Raw genomic sequence first — 15,686 nt, 5'->3', positions numbered from 1 at the left:
TATTTTGTTGTCAGCTACTTTAATTAACAGATGCTTTTCATTTCAGTGACGTCCATTCGGTTGCGTGGGGTGAAATTAAGTTCCCTCTCGAATTGAAATACGATGTAGGATGATAGAAGTAAATCCTCGGTGTTTTAAGTAATCTGTCTGCTTGATGCAACCCGGTAGCGTGGGCGGTATTGATCGTTTACATTTGGTTCTTCTCTGAACCCCGTTCATCGAAACTAGAAATTTATATTGAAAATTGTCCAAAAATCGAATGAAATAAATTAATCACACCAAAGAATTGGAAAAAAACACTCGATAAATTAAAAAACAAATACAAAAACGAATACACAAAATTAGTCCAACAACACGCGTCACGAGAGTAAATACATGTGTACTCGGCAATTGCCTGGCTAAGACTAATGAATACTTTAATAAAGACATATGTACTTCTCTCGATTTTTAACAATTTTAACATGTTAACATTTTGCATAATTACATATATATGTATTTGTTTTCAGACCGATCGATCATGGGTAGAGCGAAATGGTGGGGCAAGCGCTGCCGATCCGGCTGTGACTGGCCCTTCAACAATAGTTGGTGGAGGGTTGGGCACGGATGCTTGGAATGGAAATACACCGGTATCAAGTCCACGAAGAGAATTTAGCAACCATCCCAGAAATATGGAAAATTGGAGACGTAGTCGTAATGAAGATGGATCAGGTGGTGAGGCATCATCTGCTGCTACATTTTCGGCCGATGGTGGATGGAGAATGAACACATCTGGATTTCAAAATTCTCATACACGTTGGGGCAGATCCACAAGCTGGAGAGATGACGAACAAGCGAATAACAATGAAAATTCAGGAATGGTTGGCAGTGGTGGTGCTACTATTGCCGGAGCTGGTGGTGTAATGATGATGCGTTCCAATTCAACCATATCAACAACACAAAGTGAACGTATAGTACAATCAAGTGTTTCGGGTAAACAAACGGGTGCACCTGGAGTTACCCGTTCAATGTCTGTAACATCTTCCGGAAGTAGGAACACTGTTAGTGGAAATATTTGGCCCAACAGCACAACAGTTGGGCAAATGAACAATTGTCAAGGCGATGGTAGTGGTAACGATGAAATGGGCTTACCAGAATGGGCAATGGAAAATCCTTCAGATATTGGTGGCACCTTTGATGCTAGTGGTGCTTTTCATGGTGCGATCGATGATGACATACATGCACCAAATATCTCCGAGGAACAAAATGAGAATGATTCGCCTGAACAAAACAAAGAGGATAAAAAGTCATCAGATACAGAAGTCCAAGAAAAGTTATCAAAAACCTCGGATGACAATTCAAATATATCTACAAAGTCACATAATTCATCGTCAATGAAAGAAACGCAAAATTATCAAGATTCTTCATCTGCCTCGCCCACACCACCTCTCTCAGTTAATCAGGAAAGCAATGACAATTCAAGTGTTAATGATAAATCAAAACAAAACCCCAGCAGTTGCACAAGGAATCAGGTTTCTCCAACAGATGTTGCACAGGAAAATGTTTTTCAGAAAAATATTGAAAATCATTCTGAAAATGAATATAACACTAAAGAATCGGACAACAGTGTAACTAGTAATAATGCAGGAGATTATGCAGAACGCATGATGAAAGTTACCGATGACATGATAGAAAAATTAATAATGGATGATGAAGATACTAAAGAGGATCATATGAAAGCGTCGATGTTGTCGGGCGGCAATAAAAGAAATACACAACCAGTTTTTGTATCAGCGCTGCAACAACCACAAAACTCAAATCATCCGACAACAGTTTCCCCTGCGTTGGGAGGTGGGTCAGGACCAACATGTCCACCTAATATGTCTTTATACAATATGGGTGGTATTATGGTTGATCACACTCACAACATAGCTGCCTTACATCAGTTACAACAACAACAAATGGCAGCCGTAGCAGCCGCAGCTATTGGCTTACAGTCTACTCCACCCCCACCACATCCTATGACTTCTTCAGCCCCTACAGATTTGTGGTTATATCGGGATCCTCAAGCTAAAGTCCAAGGACCATTTTCCGCTTTAGAAATGACAGAATGGTATCGCGCCGGATACTTTAATGAAAACCTTTATGTACGACGAGTTTGTGATGTGCGATTCAGACCTTTGGGTGATTTAATTAAAATTTGCAATGGCCAAATGCCTTTTAGTCATAGCCATTTAATACCAATTGATTTGAACACAACTCCTCTGACGCCTCCTTTAGCCCCTGTAATACCCGCACAATCCTCTACACCAGCGGCTGATTTTGTTATTAAAACGTTAAATGAACAGCAACAGCATGAAAAGCTTAAGGGTAATGTAACTGCTGCTGCTGATTCCTTAAGCAATGCTCTAAAGAGTTTAATTAATTCTGTAGATATTTCTCAAGTTTTAAATATGCATTTCCAAACACTTCAGGACCGTTTTATACATAATCAGGAAATTGAAATAGCCAATGAATTATCAAAAAATGAGTGTTTCCGTCGATTAAGTCCTGCTGAACAAGATGCTGTTGTCCGACAAAAATTGCAAATGATGGTTTTGCCAGAGTATCTTACTAGTTTAACAGGTTTAAGTAATTCATTGGCTGCTTTGAATCCAACTGCTGGTACGCAGTTGTATGACACTATTGCTGAGTGTACCAAAAAAGAACAATTATTTAGTAATCATCAGAGCCAGCCACAATCACAGACTCCGGTTCAGCAACAGCAACAACAGCAGCAGCAAAGGGGTAACCACCATGCATCATCCGGTACACCATATATTAATGCTGAGGATTTCATTATGAAGACTAAAAATACGGGACATGACTTGAACAGTAATGATTTGTTAAATGAATTTAATTTGCGAATGTTTTTAAACAATGGTACCGATTCGGGTTCTGGCGGCAGCGGTGGGGTAGCAGCTTCTAATTCTCACGGTCATGAATTTTTAAGTGATCAGCAGTTGTTTGGGGCAGGTGCAACACCCACACAAAATCCTCCAAACAATGTAACGCAAAGTCCAATGATGCAAATGTGGATGAATTCATTAGCGTCCAATCAGACAAATCATCTTCCAAACCAACATCCTTTAATGACCAGTCCTCAGCAAGCTGCCGGTGTTAATAACCAGTGGCTTAATGGACCATTAGTTGGTATACCAACACTAAATTTATCACGGGAACAGCACGGCGGCGTTAACATTATGGGTTCACCAAAACCTACTCCTGCTTCAATGTGGGATGTGGCCACGCTTGAGCAACAAGTTCAAGTTCAGCGACAACATGAACAACAACAATTACATCAACAAATGCAGCAGCAATCATTTGATCACCAGCGTCTTGTAAAGGATGCTGGTAAACACCTTCAAGACCAACAGCAGCAAAATATTGATAATAATATTAACAAACAACAGCAGCATTCAGAAGATAATAAACAGGAACAGCAACAAATGTCAGAAAACGAAGTACAAAAATCACTTGATGCTATGGCAAAGGTTTCATCCTTAAATGATAATGGTAAACAAGAACCTCATCAACGTCAAGCACCATTGCAACCCTCAATTAATGAAAAATCTCAGACACAAAACAACAACAATAAACGAAATTCCACTAATAATAACAATGTTCTGAAATCAAGCAACAAACCTAAAAGTGAAAATGTTGATCAGATTTCAAAAAAAACTGATGACGAGCGTCGTCGTGAAATAAATGAAGAAAAACGTCGACAAAAGGAGGAACGCAAGCGTCTGCAGATGGAGGAAGAGAAACGGCGTCTTATGCAAGCTGAAGATGAAAAACGCCGCCAAATGCAAGAAGAAGAGAAAAGGCAGCAACAAATACAAGCTCAAAGACGTAAGGCATTAATGAGCAGCAATAATTCTTCTAGCAATAATAACGCAAACAATAGTAAGTATCATTCTGCAGTTAGAAAAATATTTATTTACAAAAAGATTTATAAAACATATTCCCTGCATGGTCTTGACTGAAAGAGGTAAAATATTGTGTCTGACTTACTATCCAATAATACTAACCTTGGTGCAAATTTTATACAATCAGATTTTTTAAGTTAGATCACATGGCCCAAAATACTTCCATTCATTTGGCACTCACAAGAAATATCATGTAAACCTGTTAAAATCAAATGAACCCCTATACATTGTCTTCACTGACTCTTACATCGTCTCAAAACTACATACATATATCAATTTAAGGATTTGAATTTCACAATATTATTCAGTGGTATATCAATCTACATACTCAGTTTTGTTCATAGTTTCTTTAAATTAATTTCTGTCGGGTTTGCATGCTAAATGCCACATAGTGTTCCAGTGGATGTAAACCGAATACCGTACTTCTGACCGTACGTCTCATACTGCTAATAACTGTGATATCTTCGCTAGGCTACATTTTATTACCTTGTCATCAGTGGAGGAGACAGACAGAAGTATCTTCCCCTTATAAATTAACAATAAAATAAAAATAAGTCAAATAAAAATATCCTTCGATCATGTCTTCAGTAGACAAAAAAGGAGTGTCCCCCCTTTTAAAATTAATAAATAAAAGTATGCTTTGGCTAAGGACCTTATTGCTGGAGGTCCACACCACGCGTTCTACGCTTTCTCGCATTCTACGCGTCTGTCAAAAAAGTAGAATCAATGTATTTGTATGTTGAAAGTTACAGGTACAAAAGCGTAGAGTGCTTAAATTAGATCTACTTTCTACTTTTATAAGTGTCACATGCGGCGCACGAACATGTCAGCTAATTTTGACATTTTATATTCTTTTTTTAAAACATATTTTTCAATTTTCGTAAATTAATGGGTTTAATTATAAATAAAATAAGTTTCTTAAAAATAAAATAAGTAAGAGTGCTATATTCGGCTGTGCCGAATTTTATATACCCTTCACCATAGTGTATTTTAAACATATTAATTTTATAAATGCTAAATTTTTCCCGACTACATTATTATTATTACACCAAAAGCAAAACAAAATGAACAACGCTAATACACAAGGCAATTAAAACAACAGACACCTAAACATACATAACGAAAAACACAGAAGAACAAAATAAACCACACAATATAACCAACCTACATACATACATACATCCAAATATACAAACACAATTTACAAAAAGAAGCCAACAGCATCCAAACATACAAAACAAAATACATAGCTGAATAAAACCATAAACATCTACACACATTCACACATGTACATCTTTTTCCAAATCATAGTGTTGTTGCTTTCTTAACAAAGCATGAAAAAAATATGACATTTTTTGATGAAATTTTCAGAGGTTGTCTCGGATTTTTGCTAATATTAAATAGATGAATGCTAATTTTAAATAGCCATCTTCTCGAAATTATGTCTAATAGAATTATTGAAGATTCGGATCTAGCCGATATCTGGGGTCCATGGCTTAATCGACTCCGCTATCTATAAGGATCCAGAATATATATGATTTATAGGGTCGGAAAATTATATTAAAGAAATTAAAAACGGAATGACAAACTTATATACCCTATACCCTTTCACGAAGGTGAAGGGTATAAAAATAACGCATAAAAAGCGTCGCATGTAACTTGAAGCGTATAATGCGAAGAAGGTATGAAAAACACGTAATGCGAAGACGCGTAGGTTCCTCGCATAGGGTCTCGTCCGTTTGCTAATCAGTTAGGAAAGTAATTGGTTTATTGAGCTATGCAGTTTTATCTGCAAGTTGAAGTTATACGCTCACCCCCATATAATCAATAACATGAAAACATCTTTGCATTTACATTACTTATTGTTCAGCTCCACCACAATTTCCCAAGATTTTATGAAAATAAAACAAAATATTTGCAAATTTAATGAGATTTTCACCTCGTAGAAGTAATAACGACAAGAGCACGTAGTGCTTATGTTGACGATCAGAAAAGAAGTGTTTTTTAGTTTACAAAAACGTAAATTGGTGGCAAACAATATTTAAGTACCGTTAACGGTTTACTCGTTAGAATTTTCCATCAAAGTTGTAAATAAAGCGGAGCTTAATAAGATTCTAACGTCGCAATGTTATCAAAACAAGTATAAACTATAAATCGAACTTGAACATTGCCGGCCACCTTGCAACACTAAAGACTGTTGCAATTAACATTGAGATCTATATCTATAGATTTATTGTTTTTTTTTCTTTTTTGATATTTTTTTTTTTCATAAAACAAGTGATCAAAGGTATCACGCCAGACTGGGCTGGTAAAATAATGGTTCCCATAGAACAAAGTCTAAGGAATGTAGTTTTCTGCAGACTACATACTACTCTCAAAGGGAGAATGGTTTTAAGCTAACCATGAACTGTGCCCCTTAAAGAGGGGCATGGTCATAAATGACCCAACCACAAAGTGGTGTATTTAAATTTAGTATGTATATTAAAGTAGACGTAAATATATTCTTGTGAGCATTTTAAGTGATATTCAAACAAACGTTTAGAAGCGTTAGACCACGTAGTGTATTGCAAATTTGCGATATGTGATTCAAAGTCCCTGGGATTGGCTGGTCCTGTCAGAATCCAGCCAAATACAGTTTTTTGTGCCAATAATGACCCTAATATATTTTGCTGTACTTCCGGTAAAATTATACGATGATATAAATCCGCACCAATAAGAATATCCACAGGCCTACTATCTAAAAGATTTGAATCCGCCAAACGAAGATTTGGCAATAACTTTTTAATATCGATATTTACGGAAGTTGAAGGTAAATTTCCCGAAATTTTTGGTAAAACAAATGCGTTTGTACTAAGGTTTACTGAAGAGCCTAAGTCGGAACCAATTTACACAGGACAATATTTAGAAACTCCAATAACTACATTATTGATGCCAAAAACTTGAGCACGTGCAGAATGCGTAGGAAGTTTTAACCTTTTCCGTAATCGTTCAGAAATGTAAGAGCATTCTGAACTTGAATCAATTAAAGCGCGGACCTGATACTTATTGTTAATGAATTATATTTACCGTTGCTGGACATATATGATTGTTGGTAGTGGGAGTTGGTAGGTCGTAGAACCGCATCAGAGTTCTGTTCCGTAGAAACAGTAGGTCTTTCAACCACAGAATTTTCTAAATGTTGTAAATGAAGCATCGAGTGATGTCGATTATTGCATATATAACAATTATTATTTATTTTGCAACTTCTGGCAGTATGTGTCCTCGAAAGACAATTTGTGCAGAAGTTATGCTCATTCACTGTTGAAATTCTATCAGATATTGAAAGACTTCTAAAACGACGACAATTTCTCAAGTAGTGGGACTGATTAGGACATAAAATACAAGAAATTTTTCCGGAAGAATTGTGAGATTGAAATGAAGATTCCATATTAGTGGAGTTTGTACCTTTAATTTCTTGAAGACATTGTAAAGTCAGAATTCTTTCCTTCAGAAAATTATCTAAATCTTTCCATGAAAATAAACTTAATTTGTCCTTAATCCCCTGTTCCCATAAAATAATTGTTGAACTAGGTAGACGTTGAATACACATAAACACGATAATTGGGTCCCAATTATCTGTAGGCACATTATAAATAGAAAGTGCCGTAAGAAAACTATCGATTCCGCGCTGTAAGGTTTTGAGTGCTGTGATCGACTCCTTGTCAAAGGCAGGAAGACTAAATAAAAGCTTTAGTTGGTTATGCACCACCATACGAGGATTCTCATATGTATTCCTTAAATCGCACCAGGCTAACTCAAAACTATTATTATTTAATGGATATCTTGAAACGATTGTTTTAGCTTCACCCTCGGTTATCCGTATTAAATGGCAAAGACGTTCTATATTGCTAAGCTTTGAGCTATTAATGTAAATTGCGGTAAATAAATCCCAAAAAGCGGGCCAAGAAACATAATCCCCTACTAAAGAGTCGATATCGCATGGAGGGAGCGTCAGATTATGCTCTGAATTATCGGAATTCAAATTTGCTGTTGGAAGTTGAAGCGGATTCCAATGTTCTTATTTTCTTAGAAATATATCCTCCATATTCAATATATTCATAAGATGTGGCTTGATATTTTTCCGCTACCACTTTAAATTCACTAGACTCTAGAGTGTTAAGACATACTTCGTACGTCGAATTAACTTTGTCCCAAAGTCTTTCTAACTCACGTTTCCGAATCTCCAACTTAAAAAAGTCATGCAATTCATCATCTAAATTATGTAACCTCACGCGGTATGCAACGATAGCATCCGATGCTCTAATAAACGCGTTTAGTGATGTGACCGACATTTTTTAATATTTAAAAATTGTAATAAAAATAGATGAATTAATAACTCGATATTAAACTACGAATTGACTACAAAATTTATATCAACAAACTTGATAATAGTCAAACTGACCGACCGTAGGGTACCCAATATAAGGGAAGAACAAGAATACACCGTAATGTAAAATACATTTAAAATTTACAGATGTAAATCTGTAAACAAACGCACAAAAAAATGTAATTAAACACTTATTTATAATAAAATAAGATCAACAATATCGATTTAAATTATTGTCCGTAGGATCAAAAGAATTTAAATATTTTTTGATATAAATTAAAGTTAAAATTAGTGCAAAATATCCACAAATACAACAAGTTAAACAAATTGAAAAATCACAAAAAATATGTGTGTGTGTTCGCGAAACAACTGTAGAATTTGTTATCACTTGCTCACAATTGAAATATATTTACGTACCTTATTTCGTAGAAATTTCGTAAAAATTAATAATAAATATATCTTCGGTGGACTGTATGTTTTCCAAGGGATGATGGAGTGAAGATGCCAAAAATCCGTATATGATACTCAAAAATCCGGTTCGTTAGGACCAAATGTTCAGCTCCACCAGAATTTCCCAAGATTTTATGAAAATAAAACAAAATATTTGCAAATTTAATGAGACGTAGATCTCTCTGTATTTATTATTATTATTATTATTATTATTTTACCTCGTAGAAGTAATAACGACAAGAGCACGTAGTGCTTATGTTGACGATCAGAAAAGAAGTGTTTTTAACTTTACAAAAACGTTAATTGGTGACAAACAATATTTAGGTACCGTTAACGGTTTATTTGTTAGGATTTTCCAACAAAGTTGTAAATAAAGCGGAGCTTAGTAAGATTCTAACGTCGCAAAAAATAGTATTTGCATATGTTATCAAAACAAGTGTAAACCATAAATCGAACTTGAACACTTATTGTAATTAGAATGTACATACAGTGAATAAACTAAGTTTTTTGCCTACCTTTTTTTTAAGAGAATTTTGTTTTTTGTTCATAAATAAAATTCGAAAAAACAGGTAAAAAGTAAATATATGTTTTCCAATTAAAAATAGAGATTGTGTAAAATGGGAAAAATTAGAAAAAATATTAAAATACAAAATTTGGTGTACTTATTGTTGCATTTTATTATTTTTCATCAGAATTTGCATGTCAATAAAGTATTTTGTATATTCAGAATTCCGGTAAATTTCATTGGGTTTTCAAATTATTTTTTAATTATTTTTGGAATTTATTGTTTTATTGTTTCGATATAAAAATGATTTCTAGAACAAGTGTAAATCAATAAAATATAATTATGAAATGTTTAATCAATAACATTAAAACATATAAAATAGAGTAATAGATGAAATAATCCAAAGAATTATTAGAAAAAACGCACTGAGTGGTCTTTCAAAATCTTTAACTGCCAAAGGGAGGCGACTTGTATCCAAGGAAAACTATTGGACTCCTGATTTATCTTTTTCAGGATGAACACTATGTTTAAATTTAGACCTCTAAACAGACCTTAGGTTGCTTGGAACCTATGTAAAGTGAACTGTCGTGTAGTACAGGAAGAATACCTAATTTAGATATTTTAAAATAGAGGTGGTTATCAGACCGTAACGTCAACAAAAGCTATATTTTTCACCTAATACATAAACTTATATATGTATATTTAGAACCCAAATCAAGAAAAATTATCCAGATCCAAATACGTCTACTGTATCTTATTCATAAAATAAAGAATTTAAAATATGAGGTTGAAAATCAAGATTTTAGCATTTAATAGTTCTATAGTGGTATATGGTGATGTCCCCATACTTAGATTGGCTAGGATGGTACTTAGTGTTAGATTTATTGAATAAGAATCAATATTATACAATTCTAAATAAAATTTACACAATACTCCCCAAATAGATAGAGTTTCCGTAATGTAGTTTTTGTTTATCAATACAAAATGACCAAAAACCCGGAATATATATTTATACCTCACAAAACATTTTTTCTAGGTCCAAATCCATTGATTATCAAATATTTCATGAATCCAATTCAAAATTAAAAAGAAACCATAGATTTCATGTTTAGTCAAATATTGATAAATTCTAAATTTAGTCGTTCCACTACTAAAATATCTAAAAAATGTTATTCTAATATATAGGAGTAATAAAAATATTAAATTTTATAAAATAATTCAGCAATATTAAAAAAAATGAACAAAAAACCTAAAAAAGTAAAATACTTTATTGACCCAAAAAATTAACAATTTTTTTTATGGAAAAAAATAAAATATAAGATATTCTTTAAAAAATACAACAAACAAATTGCTTTATTTTGTTAAAAATAATTGTTCAGATAAAGTTTTTTCTTAAAATTTATAATATTTTACATAGGCAAATTACTTAATTGATTCACTGTATGTGTCTTGTAGCTTATTTAAACAATGTCTTGAATTTCTAAACATGCAAATGAACAAACCAACAAACAAACCATGGCTCAACTAGAACATGGATTAAATTCATACATATCATGTGATTCTTCCAGACACGCCGAATTTAAAGCTTTAAACAAAGGGAATCATAGAATTCATTAAATTATACCTCAAAAAATTAAAGAATGACAAGTTAATCCCGGACTATTCCATGGTAGACCGGACATATTTTCAGATTTTCGCATATGAACAATAATTAGAGTCCGAACGGAATGAGCTTCAGAGTTGAAATTTTCCAGAAATATTTAACATATTTAATGTTTTTTTGGTATTGGAAACGGGCAATATCAGTTTACGTTGTTGCATAGCCACTCAAAAAAACGATTTAACAGTCGTAACTGTTTGAAAAATGCGAGTATAGCGATGGAATTCGTCATAAATGAGTATTATATAAGCCAAATTATCTCTACCAAATAGAACCTTGTTTTGCTGCTTTTTGTGGAGATAAGAGTATAATTAAACCAGTTTCAATTGCGTTCGTCTTTAGGTCAAAAGAATGTGACAAATTTCATCAAATTATCTTAAAAAAATATTGCGACATGTAGCGTGCGCACAATCTTTACATGGACACATAGCTAAATCGACTCAGAAAATGATTCTAAGTCCATTGGTATACATTAAGGTGGTCAAAGGACCAATATTATTGTGCGTTACAAACTTCAGGAAAAAACCAATATACCCTCCCCACTAAATTGGTGTAGGGTTACTAATATATAAAAGGCAATGATACCCTACACCACTATAGTAGGGGCGTATGCGTCTGTATTGATGTTTGTAACACCCGTAAATATTGGTACTACATCCATCTGAATTATTTCTGAGTCTAATTAGCTATGCGCATATTTAAAGATTGTGCACACGCTACAGGTCGCAATATTTAAGATAATTTGATGAAATTTAGCAGATTGTTTTGACGCAAGAAAGTGGTTTAAATCGGCCCATTATTATATAAATGTATGTCATCAAAACTTGTTCTCAAAGGCTATGTATAAAATTTAAATGTGTTTTCAAATACATATTTGCTTATTGGGTAGTAAGTAGAGTTTAAATTTTGTATGTTTAAGTAAATATTAAAAATAGTAAATATAAAAATTAAAAATATATACACTTAAACCTCGTTTTATGCGTATTTATTATATGCGAATTTGAATTAGTGTGGTTTCAAAATTCTAAAATTTTTCTTTGCAAAAATAATTTTGAGATAAATGTTGGTCCACATGCATCGAAAAAATTTCTCAACAAAGTACTACTACTGATTTTTTACCAATTCGGGTTCGGATATATAAGTTATTGTTCAAATCCTTTGTACATAAAGAAATATTATTTTTTTATTTTTAAGAAATTTTGTACATATACCCAGCAAAAAAATTTTGAAGTTGTTCAAGAAGAAGGGATATGTTCATGATTTCTTTAGAATGCAATCTTGTTAATGTATTTTAAATACATACCAAAATTCTTATAAATTTGTCATAAGTAAAGTCATGAAAAATTGCACACAATTTACTTATGTAAGATTCTGTTATAAAAATTGTAAAATTCAGTAACATTTGGTATTCTCTTAGGACTCAAAGTAAATAAATATTAATAATACCATTAATTTTATTAGATTTTTGTATTTAATATTTGTTAAAATGAGTAATATTAAGACCATTTTAACATCTTGATTAATAAGAGAAGAAAATACCAAGTTGGGTGAATGTTTAACGGATTTTAATGCATTTTAAAATAAATATAGTGCACCAATGAAAATTTGCATGAGAATCATCGAATGTTCACTGGTTATAAGCCCTCATTTTAATGACGTGCTATTGTTCCAAATACGAACCCATGCTCGCCAATGACACGCTAATGTTTACGCATGTTTCCCCTAAATATGAACCAGTTCATTATCAGTTGAACCCATGCATATACTACTTTTTTTGCACGTCTTTTTTTGCAGTATACTGCTTTATTTGGAATTTGCATTGTGCTATTATTTGTTACCTTTATTTTTCATTATTTTTTAATAGTTTCAGTAAAGAATTAAATTTTTGTTAATTTTTTATGCGATTTTGTTTGACTTTTGAGGAAATAATTTGAAATAGTGCGCTTTTTTATTAAAACCCAATTATTATATTTTGTATGGAGCTAGTGTATCGTTTTGTGCGAATTCGAATTATGCGTTTTTCTACGAAACGAATTAATCGCATAAAACGAGGTTTGAGTGTACTCCGCTTTCCCCGATGAAAATTAAATACTCAGAAAAGTTAACTATCATATCCATGTATGACACAAATGCTTAAGTCAGAAAAATATTTCATTCAGTTACTATGTTTACTATTATTAAATTGAAAAAAAGATATAAAAATAGAAAATAAATTTCGGTATTAACTAAAAGTGTATGAAAATGTTTTCTTAATTATAGGTTTATTATCTTCCGCTAATTCTGCCAATAATTTAGGCAGCCAGAAATCTAAAGAACAACAACGTATTCAGTCATCAGTTGCTCCGTGGTCAACTCAAACCCTGACAACAAAATCGCAAGGACCAGGTTTGGCTGAAATACAAAAGGCAGAGATACGCGAACGTCGTGCGGACCAGCAGCGCCAATTGGAAATTCAAGAGAAGCAAATGCGTGCTAACGAAACTCAAGATACAGTTTTAAAATGGAATGCTGCACCTGTGCCTGTTAAAAGTTTTGCTGAAATTCAAGCTGAGGAGGCGAGACGTTTGGCTCACGAACAACTGGAATTACAAAGGCGCAAAGAGCAAGAAGCACATAATAATCTGATCGCCTTTAATTCTGCTGGTACTACCGCCGCAGGGGGTCTTAATAGTTCATCGAATATTTCAAGTATTTGGAGTGGTAATAAAATTTGGGGAACATCTACCAATACTACTGGCTTTTGGGAAGACCCACTTAAATTCAACAATAAATCAATGACTTCTGGTTTGTCCAATAACAATGTTAACAATAACAGTAATGTAACAGGTGCTTCAATTATATCACAATCATCGAATTTGCAACAAAAACAAACAACGTCTCAGCAGCAACATCAACAACAACCTTCTTCATCCCAACAGTCTTTAAATAAGAACGTCAAAAAAAGTCCAGGCCTTGCAGTAGGACAAAATACAGTATCCCCACCAACAAGTAGCTCTTTTGGTGGACCAACCCCTCAAAGGAAACCATCAAATAATACTGCACCAGCAACTAAGCAAGTAAAGCCTCAAAAAGCCGATAATAATAGTTCAGTTTCTGGAAACAATGAAAATAAAAAATCTTCTGCTAAAAACAGCAATAATGCTAATAAGATTGATGATTACGAAGCAGAATTTACCAATTGGTGTACAAAAAGCCTAAATAATATGAACACAAAAGTAGACGGTAATTATTATTAAGTAAATTTAATTATTTATATATAATTAAATCTATGTTTTTACAGTGCCTACATTTGTCTCCTTTTTAAGGGATTTGGAGTCACCGTATGAAGTGAAGGATTACATTCGCATGTATTTAGGTAAATAAGTTTATTGTTTGTCTTATATTTCGTTCGAGCTGTAAATATAATTTTGATTTAATTATTTTTATTTAATTTTATTTTATCTTGCATTCAGGTGAAAGTAAAGAATATATTGACTTCGCGAAGCAATTTCTTGAACGTCGAAGCAAATATAAAAACTTACAACGCGCACAAAATGCTCATGACGATGATTTATGTAAGCCTGCGCAGGCTATAACTCCATCAGTCAATGATAACAGTGAGAATAAGGTATTTAATATCAGCCTATGAATATTGTTTTTTGTTGTACCCATTACCATTATCTTTATATATATACTAATTAATACCCGGTGTGCTTCGCTACCCCTATCGAAATTAAATACATAATAATCAAAAATTATAAAATTTTTCTTAAAGATTTATTATAATTTCTCTTGATGGCAATATATTTCATTTAAGTTCTAAAATAATACATTAATGATATATTTACTTCTTACTTGCTAAAATGTAATATATAACTTTAGTCTTAAAGAATAATTCTTATTCTAATGCCTTGGGATACACAATATGTTTTTTACCCTCTAGTATAAGTAAAAATCCCACCTAACAATTTTGAAAATTACAACAACAATAGTATTCCAGATTAACAATATGTTACATATGAGAGATGACAAGCAAATTACTGTAAGCTCGCCAACTTCTATCTATCTGTGAAAAATTATCCTCAAAATGTTCAGATGAAGTAATATAAGCAAAAATAGATGAATCTAGTTCCATATTTTCCTAGATAAACTATATGTTGTATTTTATTCATAGTCCCCATTAAAAGTTCGCTCGTTATACTCTAAATGTCCAGATGAATTTCAAAATTCTCCAAGTGAATTTAATGATTCTATCTGTAGCAGTTTCTCAGCTTTTATTCATATTGGCGAAGGTCAGATTTAAATTTAAGTTGTTTAAAGATGTCTGAACCAGTGGTGCCTCCTGGAAAATGTTTTTGACAACTTCAGTAGTTTTTGGTGGTAAAAGTTGATGAAGAATATTTTTCTTAATTAATATGGCAACTCCACCTCCTGTACTGGTTTGGCGATCGAATCTATAACAGTAATAACTGTTATGTTTAATAGATAATTTATTATTTAGCCAAGTTTCACAAATTAGGCAAATATCAACGTTATGTTTCGATAAGAAATTAAAAAGTTCTTCTTTTTTTGTACGAATACTACGGGCATTCCATGATATTAACTTGATGTTATTGTTTATTTATATAAAAACTTAAAGGCAAGGTTAGTAACAACCTGAAATTGCTCCTCACGAGACTTACAGCTTTTTAGACTTGAAATTAATTCAAATGTAAGATCTTTTAATTCATCAAATGAAAACAAATTATTATTGTTATTAACATTGTTGTTGACGGATTGAGT

General features: G+C 32.8%; 1 protein-coding gene across 1 annotated transcript; it reads left to right on the top strand.

Moving 5' to 3' along the window:
* Positions 1 to 446: 446 nt before the first annotated feature.
* LOC111683007 (GIGYF family protein Gyf-like) lies at positions 447 to 14,568 on the top strand. Its single transcript, XM_046951943.1, has 4 exons — positions 447 to 3,921; positions 13,185 to 14,147; positions 14,206 to 14,280; positions 14,378 to 14,568. Exons 1-4 carry the CDS (start codon positions 462 to 464, stop codon positions 14,551 to 14,553), a joined length of 4,674 nt encoding a protein of 1,557 aa, XP_046807899.1. The 5' UTR covers positions 447 to 461; the 3' UTR covers positions 14,554 to 14,568.
* The last annotated feature ends 1,118 nt before the right edge of the window (positions 14,569 to 15,686 follow it).

This window comes from Lucilia cuprina, chromosome X (assembly GCF_022045245.1).
Source record: "Lucilia cuprina isolate Lc7/37 chromosome X, ASM2204524v1, whole genome shotgun sequence".
Lineage (NCBI taxonomy): Eukaryota > Metazoa > Arthropoda > Insecta > Diptera > Calliphoridae > Lucilia > Lucilia cuprina.
This window is presented reverse-complemented; position numbering and strand designations above follow the sequence as displayed.